The sequence below is a fragment of the Prionailurus viverrinus genome, chromosome D1, assembly GCF_022837055.1.
Source record: "Prionailurus viverrinus isolate Anna chromosome D1, UM_Priviv_1.0, whole genome shotgun sequence".
In the NCBI taxonomy this organism is placed as follows: domain Eukaryota; kingdom Metazoa; phylum Chordata; class Mammalia; order Carnivora; family Felidae; genus Prionailurus; species Prionailurus viverrinus.
The window spans coordinates 69,123,140-69,141,523 of NC_062570.1; the positions used below are offsets into that span (position 1 = coordinate 69,123,140).

General features: G+C 45.6%; 1 protein-coding gene and 1 long non-coding RNA gene across 2 annotated transcripts in view; one reads left to right on the forward strand and one right to left on the reverse strand.

The window, feature by feature from the left end:
• PARVA (parvin alpha) overlaps positions 1-18,384 on the forward strand; it is a 170,844-nt gene that overhangs the window by 134,551 nt on the left and 17,909 nt on the right. Inside the window, exons 5-8 of the mRNA XM_047878446.1 lie at positions 4,108-4,248; positions 11,231-11,346; positions 15,587-15,645; positions 17,896-17,915. Of these exons, the coding sequence (XP_047734402.1) occupies positions 4,108-4,248; positions 11,231-11,346; positions 15,587-15,645; positions 17,896-17,915 (336 nt within the window). The remainder of the gene's footprint in view (positions 1-4,107; positions 4,249-11,230; positions 11,347-15,586; positions 15,646-17,895; positions 17,916-18,384) is intronic.
• LOC125176670 (uncharacterized) overlaps positions 1-18,384 on the reverse strand; it is a 71,656-nt gene that overhangs the window by 29,730 nt on the left and 23,542 nt on the right. Inside the window, exon 2 of the long non-coding RNA XR_007156356.1 lies at positions 16,861-16,979. This is a non-coding gene — a long non-coding RNA (uncharacterized LOC125176670). The remainder of the gene's footprint in view (positions 1-16,860; positions 16,980-18,384) is intronic.

Below are 18,384 nucleotides of genomic sequence, written 5' to 3' on the forward strand. Positions count from 1 at the left end.
GGGCACTTGTACCCCAATGTTTATAGCAGCACTTTCAACAATAGCCAAATTATGGAAAGAGCCTGATTGTCCATCAACTGACGAATGGATAAAGAAATTGTGATTTATATACACAATGGAATACTACTTGGCAATGAGAAAGAATGAAATCTGGCCATTTGCAGCAATGTGGATGGAACTAGAGGGTATTATGCTAAGTGCAATAAGTCAGGCAGAGAAAGATACCATATGCTTTCACTCATATGTGGATCCTGAGAAACTTAACAGAAGACCATGGGGGAGGGGAAGGGGGGGGAAGTTACAGAGGGGGAGGGAGGCAAACCCTCCCTGTAAGTCTTTAAGAGACTCATAAATACTGAGAACAAACTGAGGGTTGATGGGGGTGGGGGAGAGGGGAAAGTGGGTGATGGGCATTGAGGAGGGCACCTGTTGGGATGAGCACTGGGTGTTGTATGGAATCCAAGTTGACAATAAATTATATTTAATAAAAAAATAAAAATAAATTAAAAAAATAAATATAGGCTTATTAAATCCCTGACATTTAGAAATAAAGAATGATGGCCCTGGGGCACCTGGATGGCTTAGCCGGTTAAGAGTCTCACCGTTGATTTTGGCTCAAGTCATGATCTCACTCGTGAAATCGAGCCCCACATCGGGCTCACGGACAGCATGGAGGCTGCTTGGGATTCTCGCTCTCTCTCCCTCTCTCCGCCCCTTCCCCACTTATGCATGATCTCTCTCTTTCTCTCACAAAAATAAAATACATAAACTTAAATTAAAAAAAAAAAGAATGATGGCTATAAGCAACTAAAGAGAAGAGAAAGATAATACTTGGGCCTTCGAGGTGAAAATAGCTTGAGCTCATTCTATCCAGGTGCAGAAAATAATTTCTTTTTTTTAACGTTTATTTATTTTTGAGAGAGAGAAAGAGCATGAGCAGTGGAGGGACAGAGAGAGATTGGGACACAGAATCTGAAGCAGGCTTCAGACTCTGAGATGTTGGCTCAGAGCCCCATGTGGGGCTCAAACTCACGAGCTGCAAGATCATGACCTGAGCTGAAATCAGATGCTCAACCAACTGAGTCACCCAAGTGTCCCAGATACAATTCTTTTTTTTTTTTTAATGTTTATTTATTTTTGAGAGACAGAGCGTGAGCAGGGGAGGGGCAGAGAGAGAGGGAGACACAGAATCCGAAGCAGGCTCCAGGCTCTGAGCTGTCAGCACAGAGCCCAAGGCAGGGCTCACACCCACAAACCATGAGATCGTGACCTGAGCTGAAGTCAGACGCTTAACCGAATAAGCCACCCAAGCGCCCTCCCCCCAACCCCGAAAATAATTCTTAAATCCATAGAAAACTGCAGAAATTCTCCAATGAACAATCTCATCTTCAAATAACTACCCAAGGCACATTTGAGCTGGATAAGATATAACTGCAGAAAAATAAAAGAAATACTATAAGCATTGGGGAAACCATTGCTGTAGGTTTAATTCTTTTGTGTGGTGCTCCTTAAAAATGTGGAGAAAAGACATTTTAAGCATATTTTGGAGTGTCCGTTCTATCAATCTTGAATGGGTCGTGGAGAGTAGATTCGGTGAATCCAACAGCAGGTAATACTTCCCATTATTTAACTCAAAGCTGTTCTCTTTAACAGATAAAAATGTAGACCTTTAAGTATTAAGTTATGCCATTGGATGCAAGAACAATTGATTTTAAAACACACCATTTTATAAGTACCACTCAGAAAAAGAAAAAATCATGTCAATTACTATTACTCAAGGCTTACCAATTCCTTAGAATTTTTATTTCCTACTTTTTGAAAGTGTTCTTCTAGGCTTATTAAGGTATGGAAGTGACCACACTATGAAGAGGTAGGACGCAGTGCACACACGTGGAAGCAATGAGAACCCCTGTCTTCCACCTGGCTGACAACAATTATAGAATGCCATCCATCTTATGACACTCTTATTTCAGGGATGTTAAAAAGTGAAAAACAACAACAACAAAAAAGTGCGCCCTAAAATTCATGAAATGGGACACATCAAATAAGTTACATTTCCAGTGGGTTTAAAAGGAAAGAAGGCTTGGGGCGCCTGGGTGGCTCAGTCGGTTAAGTGTCCGACTTCAGCTCAGGTCACGATCTCGCGATCTGTGAGTTCAAGCTCCGCGTCAGGCTCTGGGCTGATGGCTCAGAGCCTGGAGCCTGCTTCCGATTCTGTGTCTCCCTCTCTCTCTGCCCCTCCCCCATTCATGCTCTGTCTCTCTCTGTCCCCAAAATAAATAAACATTAAAAAAATAAATAAATAAAAGGAAAGAAGGTTTTTAAAACAGATATGTCTCTGGCGGCAAGGGAAATAAAAGCTAAAAGGAACTACTGGGATCTCATCAAGATAAAAAGCACAGGGAAGGAAACCATCAACAAAACTAAAAGGCAACCGATGGAATGGGAGAAGATATTTGCAAATGACATATGGATAGAGGATTAGTATCCAAAATCTATAAAGAACTTACCAAACTGGCCCCCCAGAAACAAATAATCCAGTGAAGAAATGGACAGAAGACACGAATAGACACTTTTCCAAAGAAGACATCCAGATGGCTAACAGACACATGAAAAAATGCTCAACATCCCTCATCATTAGGGACATACAAATCAAAACCACAATGAGATAACACCTCACAGTTGTCAGAAAGATTATAATTAACAACTCAGGAAACAATAGGTGTTGGCGAGGATGTGGAGAAAGGGGAACCCTCTTGCACTGTTGGTGGGATTGCAGACTGGTGCAGCTGCTCTGGAAAACAGTGTGGAGGTTCCTCAAAGAATTAAAAATAGAACTACCCTACTACCCAGCAATTGCACTGCTAGGTATTTACCCAAAGGATACAAAAATGCTGATTCGAAGGGGCACACGCACCCCAATGTTTATAGCAGCACTATCAACAATAACCAAATTGGAGCACCTGGGTGGCTCAGTCGGTTAAGCATCAAACTCTTGGTTTTGGCTCGGGTCATGATCTCACAGTTTCCTGAGTTTCACCCCTGCGTCAGGCTCTGCACCGATGGTATGGAGACTGCTTGGGATTCTCTCTCTCTCTCTCTCAGTCTCTCTCTGTCTCTTTCCCTCTCCCTCTCTCTCTCTCTGCACCTCCCCTACTCACACTGTCTCTGTCTCTCTCAAATAAATAAACTTTTAAAAAAATAGCCAAATTATGGAAAGAGCCCAATGTCCACTGATTGATGAAAGGATAAAGAAAATGTGGTGTATGTATATACAACTGAATACTACTTGGCAATGAAAAAGAATGAAATCTTGCCATTTGCAACAACATGGATGGAACTAGAATATATTATGCTAAGCAAAATAAGTCAGAGAAAGATATCATATGATTTCACTCATATGTGGAATTTAAGAAGCGAAACAGATGAACATAGCAGAAGGGAAGGCAAAATAAGATAAAAACAGAGGGAGGCAAATCATAAGAGACTCTTAAATACAGAGAACAAACTGAGGGTGGCTGGAGGGGAGGTGGGTGGGGGATGGGTTAAATGGGTGATAGGCATTAAGGAGGGCCCTTAGGATGAGCACTGGGTGTCACATGTAAGACAGGAATCATTGGGTTCTACTCCTGAAGCCAAGACTGAGCTGTATGTTAACTAACTTGAATTTAAATTAAAAAAATAATAAAACAGATAAATGTGATTCAGCGTGACACATACCTACACATGACACATACAAAATGCCTTGAATGAAGAGGAGTGCCAGGGGAGGCACGCAAGCCTTTCCAGTCGGGGCCCAGAGTATGCTTGGAGAAGGCAAAGATGAAGAGAAGGAAAAATGCAGAATGCTGGGAAAGAGGTCAGGTACGACAGGCTGGGCTACATGCCCCACTCTGAGCTCGCACAGCTCTCTCGATACTGGTGACACATCAGATGAGGCGGGGAGAGCAGTGTCCCTCACAGAGCAGGTGCTCAGTATACACTTGCTGAGCGAGTGAACGTGTGAGCATGTGTGTTTGTGGGAGCGAGTGAACGAGCGTGTGAGTTAGGGGTGTCTGTGACCGGAGATAACAGCTGTTCTCTTTCCCCCCGCCCTTGTCACCCCAGAAAAACTTGAGAGCGAGAAGCTGAACGTTGCTGAAGTCACCCAGTCAGAGATTGCTCAGAAGCAAAAGTTGCAGACCGTCCTGGAGAAGGTCAACGAAACCCTGAAGCTCCCTCCCAGGAGCATCAAGTGGAATGTGGACTGTGAGTTTTACAAAAAAGGATGGAACGGTTAAATGTCCCCTGTGGCCCCCACCCTGGGGTTTCCCCACAAAGCCATCCAGGACGCTGGCAGGCCCCCGGTGGGTGCAAACCCATTTATCATTGAGTGAGACGTGCCCTTCTTTAGAGAACTTATCCTCTGTGCTGCTGGGAAAATGACAAAGTGTCCAAAGCCAGTGTGCTTTTCTGTGAAAGGCCATTTGTAGCAAGTTCACGTGAGCTAGAGAGCAGAGGAGACTGCTACGGATTGAGCTATTTCTAAGCCCCTGTACAACCTTTTGAGAAAGCCACGTGTCCAGCTCATAGAGGCTTCAAGAAGCCAAAATCCCTACGTTCAGGCAGCTGAGGAGCAGGGGAGCAAGGACTTGGCTCTGTTTCGAAGCCCATGCCCTTCCTCTCAGCCCCTTATTTTCCAGAAGGAGCAAAGGTCTGGGGCTGAGATCGCAGGCCCTGGAACAGGATTTTCAAATTCAGGTTGCGTGGCCAGTGTCGCTTGAATATCTCCAAAAGTTATAAACTGCTTGTTCTTTTGCTACTTTAAGAGCCTGCCAGGCTAATATGGATGTGATGAGTCCATAACAGAATCAGCCTTGAACCAGCAGATCAGGTGACTCCAGTGGCAACCTCAGATTTCTCAGAGGGAGTCCAGAGTTGTTTTGTTCTTTGTAATCGATGAAAATATGAATTCAGATTAATAAAATGATTTAGATCGTGTTCTCTGCTTTTAAGTATTAAGGGGTTAAGTTCTAGACAAAATCGTATCCAGTTTAAACAACTTAAAATGGACATCTTCCCCCTCCCCCCAAAAAACCACCTTTCCAACTTGGGAAAGGAAAGGAAATCTTGGGGCACCTGGGTGGCTCAGTGGGTTAAGCGTCTGACTTCAGCTCGGGTCATGATCTCGCGGTTTGTGAGTTCGAGCCCCGCATCGGGCCCCGTGCTGACAGCTCAGAGCCTGGAGCCTGCTTCGGATTCTGTGTCTCCCCCTCTCTCTGCCTCTCCCCTGCTGTGTCTCTCTCTGTCTCTCAATAATAAATAAACAGTAAAAAAAAAAAAAAAAAAAAAAAAGGAAAAGGATATCTGTATCCCTCAGCTTAGAGACCCAGTAGCTGCCAGACCCAACCTCTTCAGCAAGTTTCTAGCAACTGACATTGGAGGTGAGACAACAGGTACCTCCTTCAGCATAATAATACCTTAGACTGCACATCACACAGTGCTTGAAACTGGGCGACCTCTGTGTGATGGAGAGAAACACCGGGAAGAGGGGAAGCCACACCCTGGGTCCTGATTGCTGCCCCAAAGGCCAGGAATGCTAACAGTGTTGGAGGAGGGGGGAGGGCGCCTGATTACTAGTGTGGGAACTGCATCTACCTTGCGGAAATCCACAATAGTCGTGAGCATTAAAGTCCTCTGATAAAGACCCCTGCTTAGTTTTGTTTCAACCTATTTCCTCCTCCCTGAATGTGGACCATCTCCATGGACCCCTCCCAACAAAACACCTTTTCACTTACCAGGGAACCCAGTTTCGGAGAGATTGAGATAGAATGGAATTTTTTTTTTTTTTTTTTGAGAGAGGAGGAGAAACAGAGCACTTGCGCCAGCAAGGGGGCGTGGGGGGGAGAGGGAGAGAGAGAATCTCAAGCAGGCTTCATGCCCAGCATGGAGCAGGAAGTGTGGGGCTGGATCTCCCCGAGATCACAACCTGAGCCAAAATCCTGAACCATCCAGGCGTCCCAGCATGGAACTTTTTAAAGCCACTTCAGGACCATGGTCTTTAGTGGCTTCTAATGATTTGTTTGTTTCATGTTTACCTTCATTTCTTTAAAAAAAATTTTTTTAATGCTTATTTATTTTTGAGAGAGAGAGACAGAGACAGAGCGTGATGGGGGAGGGTCAGAGAGAGGGAGACACAGAATCTGAAACAGGCTCCAGGCTCCGAGCTGTCAGCACAGAGTCCGACGCGGGGCTCGAACTCACGAACTGTGAGACCATGACCTGAGCCGAAGTCGGACTTTTAACTGAATGAGCCACCCAGGCACACCCTTCATTTGTTATGGGGATATGTGTATGAGTAAAATAATCACCCATGTTGCCACTCTCATCTGGCTGTTTTCATTTTTTGCCCACTACTGTCCCTATCAATGCAAATGTTTACTCACACTCCTGTGTTTTGTTATTTTCTCTTAATATTATATCAGATTTTCTATATTCTCATGTAGTATTCATTATCCCATGTATTCACTATCCCAGGTAGCCATTATTTTTGATGGCTGCTTCTATTTCACTGGGTAGAAAGTCCCATAGGGATCTTAAACCCTACACTGACGTTGATCCTATTAGGATGTTTGCTCGCCTACTGGCTACTGTCGGGGCCAAGTCAAATGTCTTAGGTTGGGTCTCTTTTTGCTTCTCTCGAGTTATTCCTGTCAGATAGATTTCCAAAACGCAGATGAAGTACTAGGCCGGAGGGATCATTCTCTCAGCGGCTAGATCCCTGTGATGACTGTTTCCAAGCATGAATGGTTTCTTCCATAAGGGATGTGATGGGTCCAACTCCTGGAGAGAAGTTCTGTCCCTCCCCTCTGCTATTCTCTCTAGCTCCTAGACATTGTGTCATCTTTCCACTCAGGACGAAGGTGGCAGGGACAGCTGTGAGTTACCAAGGCTCTTGATCTAGGGCTTTAGGGAGGTCTACCTTTTCTTCTTGCTTTATTCACAACAATTTTCATGATTACAAAGCTATAAAATGAAAACAAATTTGAATATTAACAGCTAACATATCTATGGTGCTTACTGTATGCTTTGTACTATTCTAAACCGTTTACATATTTTCATCCTTGTAATCCTCACTCAACCATCTGAGGTAAGAATTCTATTATCCCCATTTTACAGATGGGAAAATAGAGGCAGAGAGTGATTCAGAGACAATGAATGTAAGCTTTAAGAAGTCAGGGATTTTTGTTTCTTCACTACTGAATCCCCAGAATCTGGAAAAGCAACTTGCAAATACCAGACACAGTAATATTTGCTGAAGGAGTGTCCTTGTCCAAGGTCACACGGGTGGTGACGGGTGTAGCCAGAACTGAAAGAGAGTCTTGCCGTGGAGCCTGTGCACTGAGCCTACGCATGCGGTCCCTCTAAGCTGCCCACCCAGAGACAGGGACTGTCAACCTGCGGTGTTCCCCTTCAGGTCAAGTGTGATTGTGTGTGTGTGTGTCTGTGTAAGCAACAGATAAGTAAATTAAATGTGTGTATACATAATTACATATTTTTTTTTACAAAGATGAGATCAGTTTATAAGATGTATATCTTCATAGATCATTAAATATTCTTTCACTTTTAATATTATGTAGCAGGATATCGTATGGCTATAGTATAATCTATTTAATCAATAATGGATTTTAAGATTGTTTTCCATTTTTCCACTATTATCAACGTAGCCTGATGAGTTCTGTCTGCTGATAGCCACAATTACTTTTTTAGTACAAATACCTAAGAGTAGCATTCTAAGGCCAACGTGTGTGTATATTTCTAAGGTCATAATACATATTGTCAAATTGTCTCCAAAAAAAATTACACCAATTGATATTTCCACCACAACTCCTATTTGGAGGACTATGCCTAACTCAGCAGCTCCTTTGAAAATGTCCGCCAGCTCCTGGCACAATGGCTAAGTGCCCAATTTATATAGTAGAGCCTGGGCCTACCTCTAAATCTGCACAGTGCCATCCTGACCCAAGGGCAGGACCACAGAATCCCTAGATTCTATCTGGCATCAGGGAGAAAACCAGGAGATAAGCTCAAATGTAGCAATGATGAGGGGACCCCAATAGATGAAGGTTGTTAGGATTTTTCTTAATTGAAAAGATGAGGGGCGCTTGGGTGTCTCAGTCGATTGAACGTCTGACTTCGGCTCAGGTCACGATCTCATGGTTCATGAGTTCGAGCCCCGCGTCTGGCTCTGTGCTGACAGCTCAGAGCCTGGAGCCTGCTTCAGATTCTGTGTCTCCCTCTCTCTGCCCCTCCCCTGTTCATGCTCTCTCTCTCTCTCTCTCAAAAATAAACACTAAAGAAATTTTAAAAAGAAAAAAGATGACATACCTTTATTCTAAAAAATTTTTGAAATAGGAAACTATCATATTTTCATGTTTTTAATATTCCTTTCCAAATCTTGGCCACAAGCATGTGTGTGTGTGTGTGTGTGTGTGTGTGTGTGTGTGTGTGTGTTTGTGTATGTGTGTACACACATATATGTATATGTATTTACATGTATGTATATCCATAAATGTGTATCTTTACATTGTTTCTATTATTTCTGTTTAACATTACACTATTAATATTTATAGTTACACTGTTTCAACAGTGATTTTCAGTGTGTGGAAATTATTCCATTATGTGGATATACCATAGCTTATTAAAGCAGTGATTATTAACCATTCTTGGCCCAACCTAGTGATTTGCCAGGAAGAACTCAGGCGTCACTGAGGAGAGTAGCAGCTGTGGGTAGCAGTTAGGCCTTGGGGACCAGGACACTTGTGCTTTTTTTCATCTGTTTTGCCTAATGGCTTTTAAACAAAGGGTTTCTCTGCCTAATAAAAAAAAAATGTTTTTGAAAACCACCAGTCTGAACCATCCTCTTATTATAGTGTTTTCCAGATTTTTAAATACTATATTACACAATAATTAACATCTTTGCACATGTGTGTGTGAGAGAGAGAGAAAGAGAGAGGAAGAGAGAAACTGTATAATTATTTCTTTTGAAAAACTTCCCAGGAGAACCGAGCACTCCTCAATAGAGACTGGCATCTGTATGGTGCTTATAAAATAGCTCTATACTGCTCAGTACAACAGTCAAGATGAAGTACAGTGTCACTGGTGGGTAAGAACAACCTTTTTGACCACATCTTCTCTAGCACTGTGTTTTGTCATTAAAAGGGAGAGGCGCCTGGGAGGCTCAGTCGGTTAATCGGCTAACTTCAGCTCAGGTTATGATCTCACGGTTCGTGGGTTCAAGCCCCGCGTCAGGCTCTGTGCTGACAGCTCAGAGCCTGGAGCCTGCTTCGGATTCTGTGTGTGTGTGTGTGTGTGTCGCTCTCTCTGCCCCTCCCCCGCTCTCACTCTGTCTCTCTCAAAAATAAACATGAAAAAAAAAAAAATAAAGGGTAGAGTTAGCAAATGTCCTTACAACCCTCAGAGACTGGACTGACATACAGCAGCTCTGATCAGAAGAGCAAACCCAATTATGCCTCTGTCTGGCTGCAAGCACACCATGTCGGTAGGTCACTCCCGGGCCAGGAGCCTCCTCCGAGGCTGTAACTGTGGGTGAAACTTTGGATGATGCCCAAAAGCTCAGAATTGACAATGTCTTCTGGAAGACCTAAATGGGAGCAGATCATCTGCTGCTCATTGGCGGTGGAAAACCTTCTTCCAAATAGCAGTGATAACAAGTAACCCTAATGAGTTCCCAAGGAATGTCTGAGTCATTTCCTTTTCTTGGGGATTTCTTTTTTTTTTTTTTTTAACGTTTATTATTTTTGAGACAGAGAGAGACAGAGCATGAACGGGGGAGGGGCAGAGAGAGAGGGAGACACAGAATTGGAAGCAGGCTCCAGGCTCTGAGCCATCAGCCCAGAGCCCGACTCGGGGCTCGAACTCACGGACTGTGAGATCGTGACCTGAGCTGAAGTCAGAGGCTTAACCGACTGAGCCACCCAGGCGCCCCCTTGGGGATTTCTTAAAGCTCCTGTTAAAGCAGACTCATCAGTCCCAGGGCAGACAGAATGACATCCTAATAATGGGCCCAGTTTGTGCTAAGTACACAAAATGAGCACTTTTGTTGTTGTTCTTTCCTTAAATGCCTCCCTGTAAGGAGGATCCCATGAGACTGGTAGGACTGGGAAGGCAGGTAAAGTACCTGGCGAAGCTTTCCTTTTATGAGACAGAACGAGGAGAAAGTTGACATGGTTTAATTGTGTAGGTATGAAGTGTCATCTCGTAAGTTGCAATAAAAAATATCAACCCTTCTTCATCATCTGCTATGGGCTGGAAGCTTTGTCTATACTATTTCTGGGAATTCTTACAACTTGTATTTCTGCAAAGGTACTACTATCCCCACTTGTGAAGATTAGCAGATTGAGACTCAGAGGCCTTGAATGGCCTATCCAAGGTCATGGAGGCAGTAGATATAGAGCTTGTCAAGTCAGAACTGAAGCTCCAGTCTGCCTGGCCCTGTGTGTACCCATTACATTACAGTCTTCTCCTTTCATCTGTGAAATCTACAACTCACCAGTTGCCCACCCTCCTCTAGTACAAATAGGTTTAACATCTAGCACGTTGCTCAGGAGCTATAGAAGCCAGCTGGGTCGTACACATCCTTTCCCCGCTCTTCCCGAAGGGCATTGCCTACGCTGGCCATACACAGTACTCCAAAGAGCAACAAAGGCCTTTAGATGTCTCATGCCTTCCTCGAGGGACTGCAAGCCCTGAACAAAGGAAAGGATCCAGTGTTCCTGACTCAGTGTTTATTGAATGAGGACTTGCTTTGGGTAGAGCCCTGGGACAAGGGTAGTGGTGATAACCCAAAGAGTTCAGAGTCAAGAGGGAAGGGAAAGATGATGCAGGGCAGACATGAATGAACAAGGTTATTAAAATAGAATGAACAAGAACATGGGGGTGGCAGAGGGCTGATCTTTTGTCAAAATTCAGCAGCTGTCAGGGTCCCTACTGGAAACGTGGATTAGAGTGGAGAGGCACTATATTGGAAATGCAGCAATAACATGACCCAAGATGTAGCTCCATGGGACTTGGCCAAGAATGAGGGGACCTAAGGGCAAGGCCTGTGAGATCCTTAGTGGGGCGATAAAAGGTGCATTGGGTGTGGTACTGCTACATTTTGAATATCTGCTTCTATTTGCCTAGAACCTGGAAGACGATTCTCTAATTTTTGATTCATCTTTTATTTCAGCTGTTCACGCCAAGAGCCTGGTGGCCATTTTGCATCTGCTGGTTGCTCTGTCCCAGTATTTCCGGGCACCGATCCGACTCCCAGATCATGTCTCCATCCAAGTGGTTGTGGTCCAGGTAAGACAGCACTACAAACATCTGCGCCCTTAAAGAGGCACGGAGGCTGAGTTCATACGGGAGCTACGGCACGCCGGGTAGCCGGTTACAGCTGGAATGGTTGCTGAGTGTCCTTGATGTGCTGTGTGTTGGGAGGCGCATGTGTGTGCCCTGTGATGCACGTGGGCAGCAGTCAGTCACGTGTGCAGTGGGTGGAAGAGTGTGTACTTGAGTATGGGCTAGCCTTGTGTGGGGCTTGTCCGTAGGGTTTGCAGGTTTTCGTAAAGAGGGTGTCTGTGTGCTATGTATTTGAGGGTGTGACGTATGAATGTGAGGTGTGTGCAGTGGGGTCAGGAGAAAAGGTGTATCCCTGTGTATGTATGGGTGTGCCCTGCAAGCCAGGGAGAATCATTTTTTGGTTAAGCAAATGAGGGACAGATATTGGGAAGAGACAGATAACCTGTGTATGTGAAGGGGTGTGTGTGTGTGAGAGAGAGAGAGAGAGAGCACCCCTAACTGGCCATGCCTATATGGAGGTCATGGCTGCTTTTCACCTGCCCAGAGAAGCATGGCTGGGATCTCAAGTCACCCTTTCCAGATTGTCGGATGGAATTTCCATTCGCATCTGGCTGTGTAATTTCCACGGCGAGAGTGTGCTCTCTCCCTGTGACTATCTCACTCTGCTCCTAACCCTATTACATACTCAAATTCAATTTTATTTTCCAACTTTATGCCCATTTAGGAAAGGTCAGCATTCTGTTTGCTTGTTTCTGTTCTTTTCAAATAAACATGCTGCAAGGGAGAACGCCCCTTCTAAGCAGCTCACTGGTTATCCAGCGTTCTGGAATAGAGAACAATATGGCGGTTCTACCGCCCCTTGGTGAGAAAGAGCCTTGGGGGCTGGTAGGCTTGGCCTGACCCCACCAGGCCAAGTTTCTAGGGCAGAAGCTGAGCTTTCAGGGATCGGATGTCGGTGGAGGGGAGGGAGATGTGAAGGTGTTCTTCAGTCGGCTGCTCGGCCGTGCCCTGGTGATAAAGTATTTCTTCCATGCCTTCTGGGTATCTCCCTTGCTAAACATCAAGGAAATATCATAGAAATAGTCACGCTGGCCCTGCCTGCCAGGAGACAAGACTACACCAAGGAGAGGGCGATCAGAGGGCCACAGGCAGTGAGCATGTGTGTGGTTTAGACATAAGTGCAGCTAAAAGGACTAATTGGCCTCATGGATCGAGCAGTCAGCTGCGGCAAGCGTTTTATGTCTGCCGTGGATATGTCGCCCTCCCAGAGCAACCTGGTTGGTACAAGCATCTTACTGGTGAATCCAAGCCATCTCTATTGTATTATTTTCACCACTCATGTATAAATTAGTTTCAGTATATTTTTTAAAACGCTGATTCAAGATTGGGGTGGGGGGACCCCTGTTTTGGAACAGGGGTTACTGCAAGCCCATGTCTCAAGCCTTATTTTAAGCTCAGTTATAGGCCCATCAGAAGGCTGTTGTCAGTTTAACGTCTCTGTGGACAGTTCTGTGAGCAGGAGGGTGGAAAACAGGACAAGGTACATAAAAACCTGCATGTCAGGTTTTATGGGGTGTTTTGCTTTGTTAAGTTAAACAGGCACAGAAGCAGGACTGAGAATTAGCCAGAAGTCACCGACCCAACCACAGAAAGAGTCCTCGAGGCAACAAATAACAGATCGAGGTGAATCTAGGTGCTGTGTAAGGGATTATTTCACCCAGATTTCCTTTCTATTCTGTACAAAAGCACTGAATTCTGCATGAAGTTGAAGATGAGTTTTTATGTCTGTGAAGAGCCTTACAAGATCAGGACACAAATTCCATTAGCCCCTTGTAAAAATTACACATTTGTTGAAGCTGAAATGGGAAAGGCCCTTGATTTATCCTTACCGGATCCCTTTAAAAATTTTTTTTATTGTTTATTTGTTTTTGAGACAGAGACAGAGCATGAGCAGAGGAGGGGCAGAGAGAGGGAGACACAGAATCCAAAGCAGGCTCCAGGCTCTGAGCTGTCAGCCCAGAGCCCAACACGGGACTTGAACTCATAGACTATGAGACCATGACCTGAGCTGAAGTCAGACGCTTAACCAGCTAAGCCACCCAGGCGTCCCTGGATCCCTTTTAAATTATATCTTTATTTTTCCTTTTTACCTTTTTCACTTTGATAACCCATTCTTCCAAATCTAGTGCAGATACACTGTTGACCTTTATCCATCTCTACCTTTCCTTCGATAAAAGTATTTTGCAAGGACACTAGTTTCTGTGGCTCTTAGGAATAAAAGAGAAGGTTCTAGAAGTTTGGGCAGGAGGGCAAGAAGGCAGGTTTCAGCTGAAACACTAACAGTTGTAGGCTCCTTTTTGACACTCTTCTCTGCCTTTGTAAAAGATGAACTTGGGGCGCCTGGGTGGCTCAGTCAGTTAAGCGTCCGACTTCAGCTCAGGTCACGATCTCGCAGTCCGTGAGTTCAAGCCCCGCGTCAGGCTCTGGGCTGATGGCTCAGAGCCTGGAGCCTGCTTCCGATTCTGTGTCTCCCTCTCTCTCTGCCCCTCCCCCATTCATGCTCTGTCTCTGTCTCAAAAATAAATAAAATAAAAAAAATAAAAATAAAACGTTAAAAAAAATTAAAAAAAAAAAAAAAAAAGAGAACTTGATGTGACAGGTGCTTGCCATCCCCAGACTGCTGTCCTCATTGTGTCTGGGAACTGACTACAGAGACCTGGTCTAATGAATCTCCCTCTCCACACCTATCAGAAGGTCTTCCTGAGGATGCCTGGGTAGCTCAGTCAGTTAAGCATCCGGCTTCGGCTCAGATCATGATCTCACAGTTTGTGGGTTCAAGCCCTGTGTCGGGCTCTGTGCTGACAGCTCAGAGCCTGGAGCCTGCTTTGGATTCTGTGTCTCCCTCTCTCTCTCTGTCCCTCCCCTGCTTGTGCTCTCTGTCTGTCTCAAAAATAAACATTATAAAAAAAAAAAAAAAGGTCTTCCTGAGCCCTGACACTCTTTCACTGGCTCTCATGCCCACACAATGGGGTTTAAATTTCAAACTGGCACTCAGTTGACTCCTCATCAACTAATGGCAGCCATCGTCCCACTAATGGCAGGCACCATTAGTGGCTCCGTTCCAGTGGTGCTCTCCTGCCTCTGCCTTTTTGCTGGGGCCATCCCTTCTACTGGAATGCCCTCTCCTCTGCATCCTGTCAAGTTCCAGCTTGAGGACCCCCGCCCCTTGGAAGGGTTCCCCGACCATCCCAGCTGAACGTGCCTGCTCTCGTCAGCACTTCTGTCTGAATGGGACCACCACATAATTGGTTACACACGACACTTCTGAGAGTGAAAGGGGGGTCCTACTGTAATCATTGAGCCGTTGAGCCACCCCATCAGGCACAAACACCGGTACTGTTTCTTGGAAATCTTTCTCACATACCTGTTTCATCTACCCCATTGTTCTCTAAGTTCCTCAAGGTCAGAAATTATGTCAGACGTTCCATAGTATTCGCTCTTATCCAACAGAGGTTCTTGTACAGAGAAAACACCAATTCGTGAAATAAAGAAGAAAGAGGCTAGATTGATGGGAGGAGGCAGATGATGGATGGACAGATGGACAGATGGATGAGTGGGCGGATGGGCAGATGGGTAGGTGTGGGAGCCTCCAAAGTGCTTATCCTTTTCTCAGAGAATAAGCTAGTCACCTGAGGACTGAACTGCTTAGTGAAAAGCTCCCCTATTTATCCATTAAAAACAAAAACAAAAACTCTCCCCCTATTTAAATTTTCCAAGTTGGCCTCCGTCCTCCACCCCAGCCAGCCCCACTGTTAAATGTGTTTCTCTGCTTCCCTCCGTGGCCCCAGCTGGAGGGCAGACACGCCCTAGGCCTTCATTTCCATTTGGTTTACTGTGGATTACTCCGGGAGGCAAACAGTTTGCTTCCAGCAAAATGTCTTCCAATAAAGAAAGAAAAGATTCACCATCCAAGAAACAGCCAACTTGTTTGGAATAAACACTAATTGCTCTTAAGTATGAATGGTATGGTCCAGTCCCAGAAATCTGGGGCCTCCTTTTGCCTCTGGTAGTATCTCCTCTCCGGTTTCATTTCTTGAACAGCAGTAACTTTCTCAATATCAGGAACGCTAATCAGTTTTGGGTGGGTGCTTTTTTTTTTTTTTTTTTTTTTTTTTTTTTTTGTATTTTTCTAAAGCATATTTTTCTCTCTGCCTCCCAACCCTTCTCCCCACCCCTGTTTCAGAAACGAGAAGGAATCCTCCAGTCTCGGCAAATCCAAGAGGAAATAACTGGTAACACAGAGTATGTCAACACCATTGTTGCCAGCCATTCTGTAATGGAACACAGATGTTTCTCCGAAATTCATCCATTTGCTGATATTTAGTTTTCATTTATTGGGATTGCAAGAGGGATTAGACTTCAGCCAATGATTATAGTTTAGCCTTTTCCATGCATTCAAAACATGCCTCTCAATGCTTAAGGTACAAACTTGGGTGGGGAAGTGGGGAGAGGGAATTAGCAGTGATTGAAAAATTCTAATTTTGTGGCACTCCAGGAAAAAGTATGCCCCAAAAAGCCAACCAGCATGAAATCGTCATGCCATAAACATGGGGTTGAATTTAAATTGCGAGCCTCCAAAAGGACGTTTTCTTCCTTTTCTCAATCTGATTTATTTGGTCACGTGCCATGACCCAGAAAACCCTTTTCTACCTTAGAGTGGTGGGTTGGTGCTTGGTGTTTTTTCGTTTCCCCGTTAAGCAGTTGGCATATCAGAATACAGGAGGTTTGCCACGGGACAGAGAAGTTTGTTCTTAGGTAGAAAAAAGGCAGGGGTCTTGAGATCACTGGGCAGGCCTGAGCCCTGGCCACAGGCAAAGTGTGTTTTCAGCATCCCCTGAGACCCCAGCTTTCCTCTATGTTCTCTTGAACAGGAACGAAGTGGAAAGGGCAGGGAGGGACCTTTAAGCCGGCCTGACTTGAGTTCAAATCCAGGCTCTCCCGCCCGCCTCAGACCTTGGTTTCTGTATCTCTGAAGTGGGGAGTGTTTTCCTAACCAGAGAGGTTGTGACGATTCACTGTGGCAACGGCTGGGCCCCCGTGACCATCAGCACTGCCTGTCGTGGCTCTCCCCCACCACGGCTGACCCGCACCCTCCAAGCGTTGCCCAGTCTCTAGGCAACTTGCCTCCCCGGTGGTGGCTGAGGGAAGTCCAGGGTGCCATCTGCCTGGACCACAGTGTGCTTGTGCCTTAAAAAGAGGCCAGGGTAGGGCAGAGACATGGAGTGGCGCTTCCCAAGGGGCCCAGTTTATGGCCTGTGGAGAGCCTATCGGACAGCCTCCGCATCACTCCGGGGCCAGTCTTGGCGGCCATTAGGGCTGCTGACACACAAAGCACGCTGATTCCCGGCCTTGGCTCTGTGAGGGGCAGGAGGGACGCCTCTCTGCCCCTCACCCCCCACCCTCTGCTGGGCTTGTCCACGCCCGCTGTTTCACCTTCTGGAAAAGAGAAAGACATACCTGAGAGGAGTCAGGGGACGTGACGTTTGGGTTTGCAGCGCTCTGTCGGCTGCACGCCAGGCCTCCTGTGGTCTCCCTCTGCCATCTTGCCACGCAGACATGAGGGGGGATGTGAACTCCTAATAACAGCAACACAGAACACTTTATGAAGCACTTTCGTATCTACTGACGTTCAAAATACACAAAGCAACGCTCACCCCTCCTAAAACCACACATCCCAAAGGTGAAGAAGCAACTGTCCTTGGTCTATCCAACACCTAACTCCCAAGTTCATTATCCCTTCCAGTACATTACCCACAGGTCATCATCTAGTAGGTGATAGATGCACAGCTGGAATAAACCGCTACAATAGGAACCAAAAACGTATTCAGAAAAAAACGAACTGAGCACTTACTATATACTAGGAATTATGCTAAAGTCTTGCTCCATATTAAGTCATTTAATGCTCCGAACATCCTACTGGAGTATTTACCATTATCATCCTCCTTTTAGAGAGAAGAGACTGGGAGCCCAGAGAGGCTCCGTAGCTTGCCTAAGGTCACACAGCGTCTCTGGGATTCAGACCTAAGTAGTCTGTTTTAATGCTTGTGCCGTTAGTACTTTGAGGCTTCGTTGGTATGAGTATGGTTCTATTTCCTGCCCTATTTGAGAAACTGATTTTGAGTCAATGGCAGGTGCGATTTGGTGGGAATCACAGGATGAACTAGAGAAAGACAAAGCTGACGTCCCCAAGCTGATGCAGTGCAGTGGTTGGGAGTGTTGAAGCCCCGAGTCCGATATTCCTTCTCAACTATAAGCAACAGTGTGATTTTACTTAAGGCAAGAAATAGTCCTTTAAATATCACTTACACCAGGCTTTATGCAAACACCAGTCTATCTGTATGGCAGAGGGAAAAACAGGTGGCAGTAGGGTAAGGACTACCAATAATTGGAGACTTAGTGCAGAAGAAAGTGCCAAGGAAGGAAGCTTTGTGGGCTCTTCAGTGAAGGGCAAAGAAGAAGAATCATGCTGTTTCCTTTCTCCTTTTCCTGCAGGGCTCTTTCCGGAAGGCACGGTGAGTTGCATAAGATTATCCTCTGGTGCTGGTGGCTGCCACGGGGTTTCTAGTTAATTCTGCAGCAGCTGGGAAGAACAGGCACTCAGCTTACTTCCTGCGTGTGTGTCTGCACCAGCCCGGTGACAGGGCCACTTGGTAGGGAGGGTCGGCTTACCGGTGGGAAGGGGAAATCTAACCACGGCTGCCCAGTCCTCTTGTAAGTAGCCAGAGCACTGACGTTGCCAGGCCCTGGATGGGTCCTGGGCATTTGCAGGGCGGTCATGCTCTAAGTTTGTTGTGGAAGTAAAGAGGTATATGTACACGCTTGGGAAAGTCCACTGTCCCCGCTCAGTCCAGCCCTTCTAGAAGCAGTCTTCTCCCTCTTTCCTCATCACATGTCATCCCGCTCCAGTTTCCCAGAACTTTGGGTTGGTTTATACCGTCTGAACGTTAGAGAACTCAGTCACCCTTCTGGCGGTCCCAGATT